General features: G+C 41.6%; 1 protein-coding gene across 2 annotated transcripts in view; it reads left to right on the top strand.

Moving 5' to 3' along the window:
• FAM149A (family with sequence similarity 149 member A) overlaps window positions 1-16955 on the top strand; it is a 56031-nt gene that overhangs the window by 25648 nt on the left and 13428 nt on the right. For both annotated transcript variants that reach the window (XM_058525013.1, XM_058525015.1), the window contains exons 2-7: window positions 8346-8456; window positions 8748-8886; window positions 12142-12284; window positions 13651-13776; window positions 14459-14629; window positions 15798-15988. In XM_058525013.1, the coding sequence (XP_058380996.1) occupies window positions 8346-8456; window positions 8748-8886; window positions 12142-12284; window positions 13651-13776; window positions 14459-14629; window positions 15798-15988 (881 nt within the window). The remainder of the gene's footprint in view (window positions 1-8345; window positions 8457-8747; window positions 8887-12141; window positions 12285-13650; window positions 13777-14458; window positions 14630-15797; window positions 15989-16955) is intronic.

Raw genomic sequence — 16955 nt, forward strand, 5'->3', positions numbered from 1 at the left:
CTCACATTATGTTTCTACTGGAGAGCACTACTCTAGACCAATCCAATGAGAAGATTTTGTAACTTTAATCTTTAAACAAACAGTATTGCTTTAGGTTTTGAAATTTGAGAGAAGAGAGAGATGAACTAAGGAAAGAACTATGCATGAATGGATAAAGAAGATGTGGTGTGTATACGCAATAGAATACTACTCAGCCATAAAAAAGATGAAATCTTGCCATTTGTGACAACATGGATGAAACTTGAGGGTATTATGCTAAGCGAAATAAGTTAGAGGGAGAAAGTCAAATACCGTATGATCTCACTCATAAATAGAAGATAAAAACAAGAACAACAACAAACACACACACAGATTAGGAGATTAGATTGGTGGTCACCAGAGGGGAAGGGAGTAGGGAGGAGGGCAAAAGGGGTGACTGGGCACATGTGTGTGGTGATGGTTGGTAATTAGTCTTTGGGTGGTGAACATGATGTAATCTACACAGAAATTGAAATATAATGATGTACACCTGAAATTTATGTTATAAACCAATGTTACCTCAATAAAAAAATATATAAATAAATAAAAAAAATAAAGAACTGTCCAGTTTTTGAGCAGAATTCGTGAGAAATATAAAAGAGTCAGGATTTTCTGGGTTTGAAAATAAAACTGTTTCAACATCATAGTCTCTCTGGGTAAAACTGAGAAATGGCTTCCATGCAAAGATTGAATCCTGGGCAGAGGTAAATGTGAAACCAAAGGTTTGGCTTATTAAAATCTCAGGAAGATTTAGGGGCTTAAGACTATTGTCCCACAGCAGCCTCAAAGGTGCCCCTACGACCTGTCCTCGAAAGAAAGGTCACTGTGGCTTATGGCTAATGGAGTGAACGCCAATAAAATTCAAAGAAAAACACAACATTTATATGAGAGAACTATATTGGTGGAGTGGTGGAAGCACTTGCAGCTTAGACTAGAAGGGAGTCAGACTTTTGTTCTTCCCCTCTCAGCCTTCTCTGGAAGGAAGCAGGCTGAGAGCCTACTCAGTTGCAAACCTGGGCCATTTTGTACTCATGAGGATGACTCAAGAGGGTGGAAGCAAGAGCCCAGAAGGCAGAGCTAAGAGCTGGGAAGAAGCCAGGGAGCAGAAGTGGGGCCTAATCAAGGAATTGGAAACATGAGCCTTCTTGGATTTCAAATAGCCGTGGACCGGTGACTACTGTGCCTGCTACTGGCCCTCCTTTTCAACTTGAGTGTCAATTGCGGTTGTCCGGTCTCTGCCTCACTATTGTTTGTTGGGCGTGTGGGAGGTTGTTGGCTTGTCTCTTTAGTTCATTGATCTTCAGGTCCAGAGGAAATGCCCCCAAGGAGGAGTTTCCTCATTATCTCTTGAACATGATTGAGATGATGACATTTTAGGAGATTCTTGGGAAGCCTGAGTATATCGTGCATGTGGGAGCAGTGTAAATAATGTGTGGCCAGAAAGTGGATTATGGCAGAGTAAAGATGTCTGCCAGTTCTTTGACATTCTTCCCATCCAGAGGTGGGTTCTGTATTCCAACCCTTTCAATCTGTAACTGCTTTGATAATAATTCATGCCATTCCAGGCCAGCCTTTAACAGAACTGACAGCTTCTCAGTTCGTTTCTTGGAGCCCTGAGCTGCCATGTAGGAATTCTGACCACCTGCTGGAGAGACTACTTGGAAAGATCTTGAGACCATATAGGAGAGGGGCCCAGCTGCGCCCAGCTTTCCAGCCATCCCTCTACCCCAAAGTGCTAATACGTTGGTGAAGCCTTCTCGGGCCCTGCAGCTCAGCCCAGTGGCCAACTGAATACCCTGAGTAACCCCAGTTAATGCCACGTGGAGCAGAAGAACCACTCAGCCAAGTCCTGCTGGAATTCCGGAATTCTGTGGATTGTGAACATGCCAAAATGACTGCTGTTTCAATCCACTAAATTTGGGGTGGTTGTTATTGCAGTAATAGAAATCTGGGACACACACACGCCATATCATGAGTGACCTCGCACATGTTACTTAAGGTCTCTGCCTTCGTATTTTCATTAGTAAAATTGGATAATAGTGTCTATCTAGCATGGCTGTTAAAAAATAAACCAAAAAACATATATAAAGCAACTAGCATATGTTTGGATCATAATGTTCTTCTTTATGTTCTTCTGTTTTCCTGTCATGTCTCCCTTTACATATAAATAGTATTAGTACATATATATGCACATACCCTGCATATGCATACACACATATATATACATACACATGCCCTGCATATATACACATATGTATGTATCAGGATTTAAAATCTCATTCATTTTAGAATTTATAACCACTTACCACTTTAAAACTGATTATTTGTAAATGTGGTGAGGCTCCTAGTATCCTTAGTTCAAGAAATGGATTATTATTTTGTTGTTGGTAGTGGTTTCTTATCATCATCTTAGGGTTGTCCATTAAAAGTCAGATTCAAAATAAACAAACTAGATTTTTCACTAATAAATCAAATAGATGTGGTGTACCTCTGTAAATACAGGATATTGAGCAGGAGAAACAGGCAGACTTCTTTGTACCAGTTCAGACACAGATGGCCTCAGATCTCAAAGGAGAATGGATATGCAGAGCGGGGCTGGAAAGTGTACCAGCATCCACTTTTATTTTATTTTACTTTTTTTGTGAGGATGATTCACCCTGAGTTAACACCTGTTGCCAACCCTCCTCTTTTTGCTTGAGGAAGAGTGACCCTGAGCTAACATCTGTACCCATCTTCCTCTATTTTGTATGTGGGACACTTCCACAGCATGGCTTGACAAGTGGTGTAAGTCCTTGCCCGGGGTCCAAACCCACAAACCTGGGCCGCCAAAGCAGAGCACGCGGCACTAACCACTATGGCCCCAAGGGGCTGACCCCCAACATCCACTCTTTAAATTGTAATCATTAAAAATCTTTTAGCAGGAAAAGGCATGCCATATGTAGCGTCTACCCTTGGACACCTTGTTTGGAATATGTATTTTACTTAAGCTAACTCTTGTTTCTTTTAGTTTATGAAAATAGTGGCTTGGTAATTTTGCTGTCTCCCAATGACTCTGGTCCTGGTATAACTGTATGACTCCAAGATTGAAATAAGCATATATTAATAAACCAAAATGCAGTTATGCTGTCTGGTTTGTAGAGAAGTTATTGGACTGTGTGAGATAAAGCATCTATGTATTTGAAGATGGAGAGCCAGGACATGACAGCAAATAAACCTTTGGTGCATAATCAGACCTAGAGTTCCTGTTAATCAGATTAGCATCGTGCATTTACCAGGTCTGAGACTTCAATCTTTTTTTAAAATCTCCCTTCTGCCTACCTCCCCCACCTTCAGCCCTGTTTGATGGGGGAACGTGGATAGGTGCAATCTTTCTGTAGTTCTCAGGTTTCTCGCGTTAATTAAAATTCCATGTGGAAGAATTAAGGGCAGCAAACACCTGTCTGGACAGACCCCGCCGCCCAGACAGACAGACCCCAGGGAAGGAGTGGGAAGACCAGATCCGTGCGCACTGGAGGCGCGGAGACGGCGGTGGGGCGGGTGCCGAGGGGGCCAGTGGCCTGTGGCCAAAGCTCGGGTCACGGGATTATGAAATCTGGCCTCTGGCAGCAGGAAGGGGGGCCCGCGTGCTTTTCCGGGGGTCGGGTTCCTGGGAAAGCGGGACGCGCTCAGAGGGCAGGGAACGCTGGCCGGGCTTTAGAAGAGGGGGCGCCGCGGCCCCGCCGCCGGCCCCAGCCCGACCTCCCGGAGGGCGCGGCGGCCGGGGGAGGAGGAGGGAAGGGCGTGCGCGGGGGGACGGGAGGCGTCGCCCCGCCGCGCCGGAATCTGGCCCCGACGGATCCGGAGGGGGAGCAGCCGCGCCCATGGGCCGTGCAGACCCGGCCGGGAGCGCCCCCGGCCGCGCCGCTCCAGGCGCGCGGCGCCTGCACGTGCAGGACTAGCCGGGCGGGGGCGCAGGGCTGGGCGGGCGCGGAGCCGCGGCCCCGGGGGCGCGGGGGCGCCTGGCCGCCCGCCGCCTGCAGAGGGCCCGCGCGGGGGGGCCGCGCCCGGCGGCGCCCGGGCCTCGGGGCGCGGGGCCCGGCCGGGGGGACGCGAGCCCAGGCCTGCGGTTGATCGTGATTGGGTAAGTCTTGAGCGGGGAAGGGAGGTGGGCTGGACTTTCCGTCGTGTCAGCTTTTTGTGCCGTGCGCGTGATTTTTTCCTGCCTGCCAAGCCGGTTTCCATCTGGTCTGTTTCCTTGCATCCATTCGTGAAATCGCTTGTGCTGACATCATCAGGCCTTCCCAAGCGAGGGAACAGAGGAGAGAGCCGTGGGTGCTTCTGGAATCTACTTGTATTCAGTCAGGGCGGTGTGAGTGTTTCATGGGGGGAGCAGCTTCATGATAGCCAGTCCACCCAGAAAACCATCCAGAGCTTCAGCCCATTCGGAATACAGTGCTCATTTCAGACAACACTCTTAAGCAGAAATACAAAATTTTTTTTTTCCTTTCGTGAGGAAGATTAGCCCTGAGCTAACATCTCTACCAGTCTTCTTCTATTTTGTATGTGGGTCGCTGCCACAGCATGGGTGACAAATGGTGTAGGTCCGCACTGGGATCCGAACCCGTGAACCTTCAGGCCGCCACGGTGGAGAGCACCAGACTTAACCACTACACCACCAGGCTGGCCCCAGAAATACAAAATTTTGAAAGCTGCGATCCCTGTTTAATAACTGTATTTCTACAAGGCAAGGTGGCAGAGGTGTATGGGTTATCAAGAGGCAACTTTTAAAGCATGAAAAGGTAATCGAGTCATTTCCTTGACAGCCGGAATGGAGTGACTCACCCAGATTGGGACTCAGCCTTAACTTTGATGCACCGACAAATTAGTGCAATATAGTTCAGTGGTTGCACTTCAGTCTGCCCTAAAACCTAGGTCCTGTCCCCAAATGAACAGCCTTAAATACTAGCAGTATTTTATCATCTCTAAAATTTAAGAAGTATAGACAGGAATTAGTGTAAAAATATTACACGTATTCTATGTTTTATGTAATAAAAGCTTAATAGACATTCCACTACTTTCAAGTTTTAAAATATCTATAGGACACATCCTATGAGTTGTGTATACTTTCTTAGACTATAGAGGTTACATAGTAGTTGATGGTTTACAGAGAATTAAAGATGTTCAATATTTTGCATAAAATAGTACAGTGCATAGTTAGAGGACAGAGAAACCAAAGATTCAAAACAAAACATAAAAAAAAAAGAAAAGGCAAATTTTATAAATTCTATTTTAGTTCACAATGTTGGTAACTTGAGGTTTCTGGAGAGAAATGCAGGTCAGGTGGCCTGGGTCCTGGGACCAGCTCCATCCCTATCTTCTTCTCGACCTTGAGCAGTCTTTGAGTTAATGAGCTCAAATTCCTCTTCAGAATTCTTTTGAATTCCGTGGTCAAATGTATGTTATTACACTGAACTCTGAAGTTCAGAAAGTTCCACAGAAATATAGAGACCTTGAAGGAGAGAAGGTGGGGAAGAGCAGAGGAGAAAAAAGTTGGAGGAATGGTGTGGAAGTAGATGGTGTTTCAAGGCGCGCCCTTTGTAGTAATTCCTCCCCACCTCCACCCCTGCGTCTTCAAGACCTCCTGTCCTCAGCTCCACTTTGAAGCGAGTACGAATGCTGATCTTGGCAAGGATATGACACAATGTGGAGAGAGGAATGCGTTCTTCCATTTGGTAAATAATTGTCTTCTTAGTTTGAAAAGACTTCGTCCTCCCCCCCCCTCAGAAAAAGGGTGAATTTTTTGGAGGAAGAAATTTTTGTTCATTGAAAACAAAGCAAACTGCCAAGCATCTGATTAGTGAATTTAGTTTTCAAGTTGCACAAAAGGGCAGAGGAGGAGCCAGAAGCAAGAAAGGTGGAAATGAGGGACGCAGCGGCTCCATTCAGTTGTAAAAGTCATTTCTGGAGACGTCAGCTACCCTAAGAGCTGGGAATTTTCTTTCTTTATGAAGGACAAAAAAATTTTCCAGAAACATCGTGGATTTGGAGAATATTTTTGTGTCTGGTCACAGTGTAATCTTTTGTATTCAGCATGAACATTCAGAGTAATTACAGAGCAAAAACATGTTCTTCGTTTGAGTCGCTTTAAATTTATCTTTGCCTATTGTTTGTTTCAGCAAACATACAGCATTTCTATGGGACAGGCATTTTTTAGGTGCTACAGATAAAAAATAAAGTGTCAAGATCTTCACAATAAAAAGCCAAAGTACCAAAGGAGAACTGTATAATCCAAAATGCTGTGGGAGATATAAAGAAACAAGAACCCAGGGTTTTCACAGAGTAACCTATGGTAACAATAATGGCAGTGAGCAAGATCGACCTGGTTTATCCACTGATGATGTAGACACTACATACCTGATCTAATTTAAGTCTCACAGCAACTGTACAAAGAGTTGACAGGATCGTCACTGTTTTACAGATGTAGATATTGAGTCTGGCAGAGGAGAAGTAACTTGCTCAAAGCACACAGCCTATCAGTGGTATAGCAAGATTCTAGCCCACCATTATTATATAGATATTACGAGGGAACAATATTTTATTTGACTCCCCACCCTGAAGTTTAAAATGATTTCTTAATAATAAGCAAATTAACTTATATACCAGGATATGTTTCTTAATGTTCACAGCAGATCTATTTGATGTAATTTTTAGTTGATTGCCTCTTTCATGTCATATTTTTATGTTTGTCTAAAGGGTTATCAAGTTATATGTAAATTATAAATAATTGATAGTTGTCTTTTTTTTTCTTTTTGCTGAGGAAGATTCACTCTGAGCTAACATCAGTTGCCAATCTTCCTCTTCTTTTCTTTTTTTTTGCTTGAGGAAGATTAGCCCTGAGCTAACATGTGTGCCAGTCTTCCTCCGCTTTATATGTGGGTCACTGCCTCAGCATGGCTGATGAGTGGCTGCGCCCGGGATCTGAACCGGAGAACCCAGCTGCCAAAGCAGAGTGTGCTGAACTTAACTACTAGGCCACTGAGGCTGGCCCCAATAATTTATAGTTTTAAAACCATCTGCACAGGGCTAAAGATAAAGCAGTTTATTAGCGTAAAAGCTTGTCCTATATTCTTTTCTCTGGTATCTTTTCTTGAACACCTTTACCTTCAGAATTGCTTGGTTGTACTTAAGACATAGGCAGTAGGAGAGGGAAAAATCATATAATTGTGTTATTGTCTCATATAAGACACATGTGGAAGGCAGAGGTTCTTGCTAACCTCTGTTTATAGTAATTAATTTGTTTTTAAATCTCCCTTTGTTGTAGAATACTATAGGTACATAACTAAGGGCAGAATTTATTCTCTTATGTTAATATTTTTTAAAACTCCATCTACATTCAGAAATACAAATGTTGAAAATTTTAATTGAAAGCAAAAGCAAACTTTTTTTGTTAATGAATGTTAGAGTGGTGTGCCTGTTAGAAATATTGAAAGTTAACTTTTTTCTAAATTACGACCATATCTTAAGTTAATATAAAGTATAAGTTATTTGTATGGGAAAATGTGATTTCTATAAAAGAGCAAAAGTTGTTTACTGTTAAACATTAGGAGGATATTTTGACTAGAGGGAAGTAAACGTTTTAAGAGGCTCATTGAAAGGGCATTTTAATGATTAACACGAACTATGCTACACCAGTAAGGTTTAACACCTTATTTAAAGTTTACAGATTTCTTCTGTTTTAGTTTACCATTAATTTTAGTATTTTAAAACTCTCTACAAATCAGGCTATGCACCACACAGCAAGACCAAACTAAAGTGAATTGTCGTTTATGTGTTTCAGTCATTTCTTTTATTTATTTATGTGTTTAGTGATTCAAAAGCATTTGATATATTTCAGAATTAATATGGAATTATCGATTTTTTCCTGGAAGACTGGTTGGCTTCTGTAAGCACAAGAGACAAGTGGGCCCTGAGATCCAGCTCATGTTTGACTTGCCAAGTCTTATGTCTCGGAGTGAGGCTGTATCTATCCAGAGTTGGGCAACTCTTACCGATCTGGCTAAGTCACAGAAAGTTGTTTGGTTTTTTCAAGATTACACAAAGTGCATGTAGGTTAATGGCAACCTTGACTCTAAGGAATATAAAAATGTTAAGGTCCTAGGCTTCAGTTTCTTGAGGATTTGTAGTGTGTGTGCTTGTGTGTGTGTGTGTGCGTGCATTCACACGTATGTGTTTAGGGGACATGGCAATAGGAGAGGGGCAACTATACAAAAGGAAAATTTTAAAGTCCTAGTGAATAAAGTTATATTATTACATTAGAGATACATTTCATATTTTATTTTATTTTTCAGGAGAGGACTGTCAGAAGGATCTGGAAAGCATAGTTTTGCTGTGAAAAGCAAAGATTCTTTACCAACACACTTTACAAGAAATGTGCAGAAAGCCATTGATAAATATACCTGGTAAGAATTAACCTGTTAAATGCTTCTGATTGTAAAATCAAAGGATGCCTGTAACGAATATGGGAAGCAGAATCAATCATTGGCCTTGAATTTCTAACAGAAAAAAAGCAGTTTTATTTTTAGCCTAGTGAAATGTTACACTGCATAAATATTTCAACATCAGTGTACTGTGAAATTAACAAATATATTTAAAGAAAGAAAGAGGAAGTCAGCTCAGAGAAGTAAAGCCACTTACCAGTATAACCCCTTCCCGGGAAATGTTATTTATGTTACTCACATTTGTTCCTGCAGTGAATCCGTGTCATCGTTTTCATCAAGTGGAAGCCCTACACACCCAGAAGCCCCCAACTCTTGGTCTGGGTCTGGGACGCAGAGTTCTACCACTGGCTTATCTACAGAGCAGAGCTCCATTTACTCCTGGAGAGATGATGTATGTCTCAGAATATTTTGGATAATCCCTGATTACAATTTATAAGGAAGAATTGCTTTCTTATTTAAAAAAGAATCTTTTTTACCAATTTTAAAAGCGTTACCTAATACACACATACAGATACATACATATCAAAGCATTTACATGGCACACGTAAAGACTTAAAAATACAGAAAATAGGAGGAAAAATGAAAATCACTCATAATCTCATAACCTAGAGTCTTAGCTGTTGATAGTTTTGTTTTTTCCGCTTCCCAGCCCTCCCCCTCAGTATGTTATACATGATATCCATGGCTGGAAATTCAAGACAGACTCTGACAATTAGGAACTCGAGTAAGAGAAAAAATTGGGAAAAGTAAAAACTGTAAAAAATCGGGGCCAGCCCCAAGGCCTAGTGGTTGAGTTTGATGCTCTCTGCTTTGGCAGGCCAGGTTCGGTTCCTGGTTGTGGACCTACACCACTCATCAGTGGCCATGATGTGGCAGCCACCCACACACAAAATAGAGGAAGACTGGTACAGATGTTAGCTCAGGGCAAATCTTCCTCAGCAAAAAAAAAAAAAAATTATAAAAAATCACCATGATTAGGGAATTTTCCCTCAATATTCTAAGTCAGATGTTTTACTTTCACCTTCTAACCCTAGTGGAAGCTATTAACTTTAACCTCATTTTTGTTCTTTTTGGGAGTGGGATTCGTAGCGGGGTGACCTTTGAGTCTACAGCTCAGGCTTGTTTGGCACTCTGTCCATTGCAGGGTCTCCTGCTTCTTTATCCTTCAAGTGTCCCTCAGAATCCCGGGATGCAGCCTTTTGTGAAGCCCAGATCGCTGAGGAAGAACTTCCATGCTAGCACCTTGGAGGTTCTGACTCCTGCTCTTTTCTTGTGTGCGTTCCGGTTTTCTTTAAAAACAGATTTCCACTCCTCGCTACATGTGTGGATCCACTTCCTCTGATGGCTTCCTAGCAGTGATTCTCCAAGCAGTGGGAGTGAGAGGGGCGTGGGAGGGAGTCAGCTCTGAAATGCTCAAGACTTTTGCAAACAAGACGTGACTGTCTCACTTGTGATGAACAGTCCCCACCCTCATGCCCACTCCCTGCCACCCCCAGTCACAAGCTCTCCTCACAAGTAGGCAGATGGTAAGTAGGCTGAGAGCCTGGACCCTCCAAATTATGGAATTCTTTCGGTACACGTTCTCATGTAATTATCCAGAGAGGTTCTTACGACTTCCATTTACAGAATTTAAATTACTCCAGATCCTACAATTGATTTTAACTGAAAAACTTATACTTACTTTTTTGTTGTTGTTGTTGTGAGGAAGATCAGCCCTGAGCTAACATCCATGCCAATCCTGCTCTTTTTACTGAGAAAGACCGGCCCTGAGCTAACATCTATTGCCAATCTTCCTCCTTTTTTCCCCCTTTTCTCCCCCAAAGCCCTAGTAGATAGTTGCATGTCATAGTTGCACATCCTTCTAGTTGCTGTATGTGGAACACTGCCTCAGCATGGCTGGGCAAGTGGTGCGTCGGTGCGCGCCCGGGATCCGAACCCGGGCCACCAGTAGTGGAGCACGCGCACTTAACCACTAAGCCACGGGGCCAGCCCCTTACTTACTTTTTGAGAGGTAATATTTGCAAAAGCAACAAAATGAAAAAGAGAGAAAATGGAAAGTAAGCCCTCTTTCACGTCCCAGCCACCCAGTCCCCTCCCAGGAGGGCAAATATTATTGGTTTGCTCCTGATTTGCATTTTATTTTATTTTTTTGTGTGTGAGGAAGATCAGCTCTGAACTAACATCCATGCCAATCCTCCTCTTTTTGCTGAGCAAGACTGGTCCTGAGCTAGCATCCATGCCCATCTTCCTCCACTTCATATGGGACACCGCCACAGCATGGCCTGACAAGCGTTGTGTCGGTGCGCCCCGGGGATCCGAACCCGGGCCACCAGTGGAGCGCCCGCACTTAACCGCTACGCCACGGGGCTGGGCCCCTGATTTGCATTTTAAAAAAGAAAATTCAACTCCCCTGCACTCTGGGGATCCAGCTTATTATCAGTGTGAGTGAAGAAGTAACACGGAGAATATTGACTAGCAGTCTATGAAAATCAATCTGCATTGACCGTTTGGATCAGCTATGTCAGACCAAATATACACTTTGTTGGTCTGAGTTGTGAATGAGATTTCAAGTTCACACACTCATGGAAGAAGATATAACCAGTGCCCTGGCCTTGGAGGCTGTCTGTACAGTGCTGGTCCTCCCAAAGTAATGTTTATGTGCTCCTCATTGGCTCTGAGGGCTATAGGACTGTTACTTCCCAACCATGGAGAACACACAGAGAGGCTGAAAGATTTTCTCACCCACAGTTCACTGCAGCCACAGTCCAGGAACGCCTTAAGGTCAGACAGGAAAAGTTAATACTCTGGCTTCACCCTAATAACCACGCCTCTTAGGATAACAGGAGTTTTTTGTTGTTGTTGTTGTTGTTTTTGGCTTCATTAGTTAAAAGGTGAATGACCTTTTCTATAAAAGTAATTTTCCTGGGGCCAGCTTGGTGGCCTAGTGGTTAAGTTCACACACTCCGCTGCAGTGGCCCGGGGTTGGAAGGTTTGGATCCCCGGCGTGCACCAGTGCACCACTTGTCAAGCCGTGCTGTGGTGGCGTCTCATATGAAGGAGGAAGATGGGCATGGATGTTAGCCCAGGGCTAATCTTCCTCAGCAAAAAGAGGAAGATTGGCAACAGATGGTAGCTCAGGGCTACTCTTCCTCACATACACACACAAAAAGTAATTTTCCTTTTCAGTGGTATCATCATTAGGAAAAAAAATAGCTTCTATTTTGCCAGTGTGCTTAGATGTGTCACACCTAACTATATGAGGGACATATGTTTGTGTACATGTGTGTGTGTGCATAGATTTATAGGTGTGTGTATGTTCTAGTATCTATATCAATGTCTGTGTCAATATGTATACTTATATCTGTATCTGTAGCTACATAAAATCTCAAATAAGTCACATAACTCATGTGGTAGAAATTATCTCTATTTAACAGTTAAAGAAACTGAGGCTCAGAGTCGGATGTAATTTATGAGAAAAGGAAAAATCAGAGCACAGACATGTCTGACCGCAAAGTCCGCATTCATTTTAGCCTGTCATGCTCCCTCGTATGTATTGGGTACTTTTAAGTTTGTAAGTATCATTGATTATGAAGCCCATATATTTACAACTTTTTGTCTTATAACTCAATGTGCATTTCTGTTTTAGGAGTTTGACAAAGCCAATGCACAGAAAGTACAGCAGTTATTCTGGGAGGTCGAGGAAATGTTATTTGAAGGGAAAGTAAGCCCTCAGACCCAGAATCTGCTGGCTGAATGCAGTGAGTGGGCAAGAAGATCCCTCCATCTGAGGTAGGGAAGTTGTTCATAGTAATTCTCCGGAGTGGCTTTTGGAACTGCCCACTCCCAACTTGTTTAATACAATTAGTACATTTTGACTAAGAGCACTTGCTGAGTCAAAATATGTATCCAGAACACACATTCTTTACGGAGAAATCACATGCTTTGAAATGAATTTGAGAAAATATCGAGATGTTCCAATACTCAAGTGCATTTTAATTTGTGAGATGCAAATCTAACTTATCCTCAGAAAGGCATTACATATGTAACAAATGCAAGAATGTTAAAAATAATCCTTGACCTTCACATTCACTAGTATGTGAGCAATGTGTTATCTGTCCTCAGCGCTGAGAACAGTGTGGGAGTGGGGGTGGGGCAAGGAGGAACAGTGTGGGAGTGGGGGTGGGGCAAGGAGGAACAGAGTAACTATTTGCTCAATGATTGGGTGGATAAATCTTATCATCTCACCCAGATTCCTTCTGTAGGAAGGATCATTCATTTATTTTATATCCAAGATGGAGAATATAAATTGCTTATAAAAGGAAACTTTTCTTCCTTCAATTGCTCAGCCAAATCTGCTTAGGGGAAAAATCCATCTTTCAGTTATCTGAAGTTTCTCTATGTTGTATCTGGGGAGAATAAATTCGAAAACTCATACAGATGTCAATGGATCTTCTGGTTACCTCATCCAGGTAACTTTTTAAGAAAAATCTTAACTAAATAGGTTTTTAATTTTTTCTTTTCAGACCTTCATAAGCCTCCTGCTTTAAAGAGTATAATATGTCCACTAGATACTAATTGTGGGTGCTTACTTTTCTAGAAATGATGTGCTTACTGAAAAGTTAGGACCCCAGACTGCTCCTGCCAGTGTTGACTTACATAGTTAAGATAAAAATGAAGGAGGGCAAGGTAGAAAAAAAAAGATCGCAAGGAACATAAGCCAAGTATGTATATTTATGTAGTTTTATTCATTATATATAGATATATATACGTATTAGTTAACATTTATAGAGAGTTGTGTGCCCAGCATTACTCTAGATGTTCCAATCCATATATGTTATCTCTAAGCCATTCATCAGTCCGACAAGGTAACTATTATTATTCTGTCTTGCGTACAAAATCAAACGAATGAATCAGTGGCTTAGAGAGCCTGAGAACTTTGCCTCAAGTCTCTACATCAGTGGCAGGAAGCGTCTGTCCTCTGCCTCAAAGCCTGTGTCTTTTCTGTGACACTGTTATGCTTCTCGTGTACAATATGTACCTTATTGCCTCATACAGCCTCCTTCAAAATATTATTTTATCCAATTTTTAAAACTGCAAAACATTTTCCCCCTTTGCAATAAAATACTCAGTTTCCTAATTTTTTTTTACCTTGCAGAGTATTAGGAAGACAGCTCATCCTGCCATCTGATGAAGGGTTCCGACATTTCCGGGGCAGCGAGCCTAGTTCTGTGGTCCACAAACCCTTCTTTGATGCCTGTGAATGCAACAGCAACGTCAGACAGTATGTTCCTATACGTTACTTTCAGAAGTACTTTTAATTGCATTTTAGTTACACTTTTACATGTCTGTCTCAGCCATGAGCCTTGGTTCCACCAATTTGGAATTTTTAGATTTCAATGAAGGGCAGGTACAGAGCATTTTTTCCCCAAGATGCTTCTGATTCTAAATTGATGATGATGCTGATGATGATGAGTGAGTGTGCGGGTGTGTGTGTAATACCAATATCAAAGGAGTTAACTTTTAAACTTTTGTTTCAAAAACTCTGAACGGTGGGCTAGATGCCAAATCGAAAACTGCCCCATTGTGGTGGATCCTAAATCCAAAGGCAGTAGCAGAAGAAATAAATCTCTCTCCTGTTTTCTTTTGCTCACTAACAGATTTTGGTAAACCCTCTATGCCATTCACACACATTCGGGACTGTGCCATGACCTCCCTTCATTACACCAAAGGGGATACAAACCCCTAGAATAACTTAGGCTTTTAAGAAGTCCTTAAAATTTTTAATGATGCCTGTGTAAAAATGTCACTTTTAAGGGTATGACTTTTGTCAAATGTAATATTTAGTTATTTTTTAATTTGGGATTCTGTGCTTTATGGATAATTGAAAGATCCTCCACGATCATGCAAACATCGTATTCTTGATGTTCTGCCACCTCTCATGGAGAATCTGCTCCTCTCCATAGGCTGTGCATCTCTGGCTCTCAGATACTCCCAGCAGCACCCTCAGCCCCTGCCCTGCCAGGCCCTGACTGCGCAGGGGCTGCTGACCTTCCAGCACGTTCATCCCTGGAAGAAGAGGTTATTGATGTGGATGGAAAGATTGAAGAGTATTTCGCTTTTGACAGAAGAGAAGAGTAAACAGAATTTTCTTTGACGTTGACTAGTAGTATAATAATATTAATTTGTTTGGCATTTATTTTGATTATATGCTCAATTAGTGTTTGGTATATTTTTCACTTATCCGAAAGATTTTCCATTCTTTTGAGAGCAATGTGCTTCCAAAAGTTTTTAGATTCCTAGCAGGAGGCGTATGTGCTAGAGTGGTGCCTCCGTTTCTTTTTGACAATATGGTGCAGAGAGGAAACAAGAATTGTGTTCAGCATGCTAGTGAGAGTGGACACGGCTACTGGTGACCTTCGTGCCTGGGGGCTTCTGGGACCCGATACCTGGCTGCCGGGAAGAACAAAGGGGAAGGTTCAGTCTCTGCACTAAATGCATATTTAGTTCTTAAACAAAAGCTACAAATATTGTATGATAAAAATTTGCCTCCTGATTAAAAATTGGTACATTAAAAAATAATGTGCAGCAGAAGGGAACTTGGAATTCAAACTCAATCACTTTGGTTCCAGAGCCTTTCTCTCTAACGACTGTATTATACTGCCTGTCAGTATAGCCAAGTAGTTAAATGAGATAATGTGTGCCAGTCATTGACTGCAATACTGAGCTCATCATAAATTCTCAGTAGATATTAAGACCAGTTAGGATTGAGGCAGATAACTTAGATGTATTTCTCAGAAAAGGGGAGACTTGCTCCAAGAATGAGCGTTCCCTGAAAAATAAGTTTTATGAAAATAACTGTTTCAAATGTAGACAGATTTTTTCATCTAACACTTAATGACATGCGACCTCATAAATAGTATAATAGCTCAATATCTGAATGTCTTTGGAGAGAAGTAATTTGAAGGCTCGTATATACTTCAGCCTACCCGCATATTTCCATGACAAATTTTTCTCTGAAATCTTGAAGTGATCTTTCTATCCCTACTAGATACAACTCCAGTAGAGATGTTAACATCGTATTTTCACAAGGGGTAACATAAGAACAAATCCGACTAAAAATGAACTATAGTCATTATGTCCAAATAAAAAGTAAAATGAAAAAAATAATGTGCTGTTTAAACAAGAATGTTATGTTTACATGCGTGTAATGTACATATATGCATGCACGTTAGATAGATAGATAGCTTTATTTTAACTGTAACCATTGACAAGTGTAGTAATTAGAATGGGTTTTATCCTTAGTGACGATGAATGCCTTGAACCAAAATCAGCTCACCATCGTAGGACATGGCGTAAACGTGGACTTCCTCCCGTTTCCCCTCATGACTGTATCAAAGATGCGGTGGCCGGAGAAGTGTTTGATCACATCTGGACAGATGTGGTAGAAATATTGGAAGAGCTGATTAGAAAAAACTGGGAAATTACACTCACAGGTATTTATTTGTAGAATTTGGCCTCATGAAAAGGAAAAATGATCCCTGTTCCTCAGCTTAGGGCCCGCCCCTCCGCCCCCAGCTTGACCTTACCTAAGTCACGATTGGGGTGAGAAGGGAAGTGGGTTTCCTGCATTTATTCACAACTCATCTTTAATCACTTCGAAAAGGATATTATTGTTTTTGAATTATAAAAATAATATATATGCAATCTGGGGAAAAAAAACAGAAATACACAAGAAAGAAACTAGAGGTCACTTTTGTGTGTGTGTGTGTGTAGTAAAAAAAAACTTACCTAACTAATCTCTAATAATGAGATCTTGGTTTTTAATTGCTTATGATGTTATTTCTAAAGTAAAATTTAAACATAGCTAATTTAATAATCACTTCATTTAACCTTATAAAATGTTTTCTAAACCACTTGAAATTGAGCAGAAACAAATCATAGAAATGTCAGTGGTGGACATTAATGACTAGTGTTATGTAATCAATTTGTACAATAGGATAATGATCATGTTAATTTCAGTATTATTCTTTTTCCAACCAAAGGGATTAGTTGGGATATTATAAACTATGGAGAATCTTTCTTGTCCCAGCGTATAATCCCTATATTTCCACCTACCACTGAAATGATAGGCATTTCATAATGTGCACTTGGAAAAGTGTCACATTAGCCAGTTACTCTGTGGCGTCCATGCTCTCTATAGCAAGGTTCAGTGGCAATAGCAGACTCATGGTAACTCAAGAACAAATATTCTCTTTGTTTATTTTGTTTTTTTTTTTTTGCTGAGGAAGATTCACCCTGAGATAATATACATTGCCAATCTTCCTCTTTTTGCCTGAGGAAGATTGTCCCTGAGCTAAGATCTGTGCCAGTCTTCCTCTATTTTGTATGTGGGATGCTGCCACAGCATGGCTTGATGAGCTGTGTGTAGATCCCCACCCAGGATCTGAACCCATGTACCCC

The sequence above is a fragment of the Diceros bicornis genome, chromosome 29 (genome assembly GCF_020826845.1).
Source record: "Diceros bicornis minor isolate mBicDic1 chromosome 29, mDicBic1.mat.cur, whole genome shotgun sequence".
Taxonomy (NCBI): domain Eukaryota; kingdom Metazoa; phylum Chordata; class Mammalia; order Perissodactyla; family Rhinocerotidae; genus Diceros; species Diceros bicornis.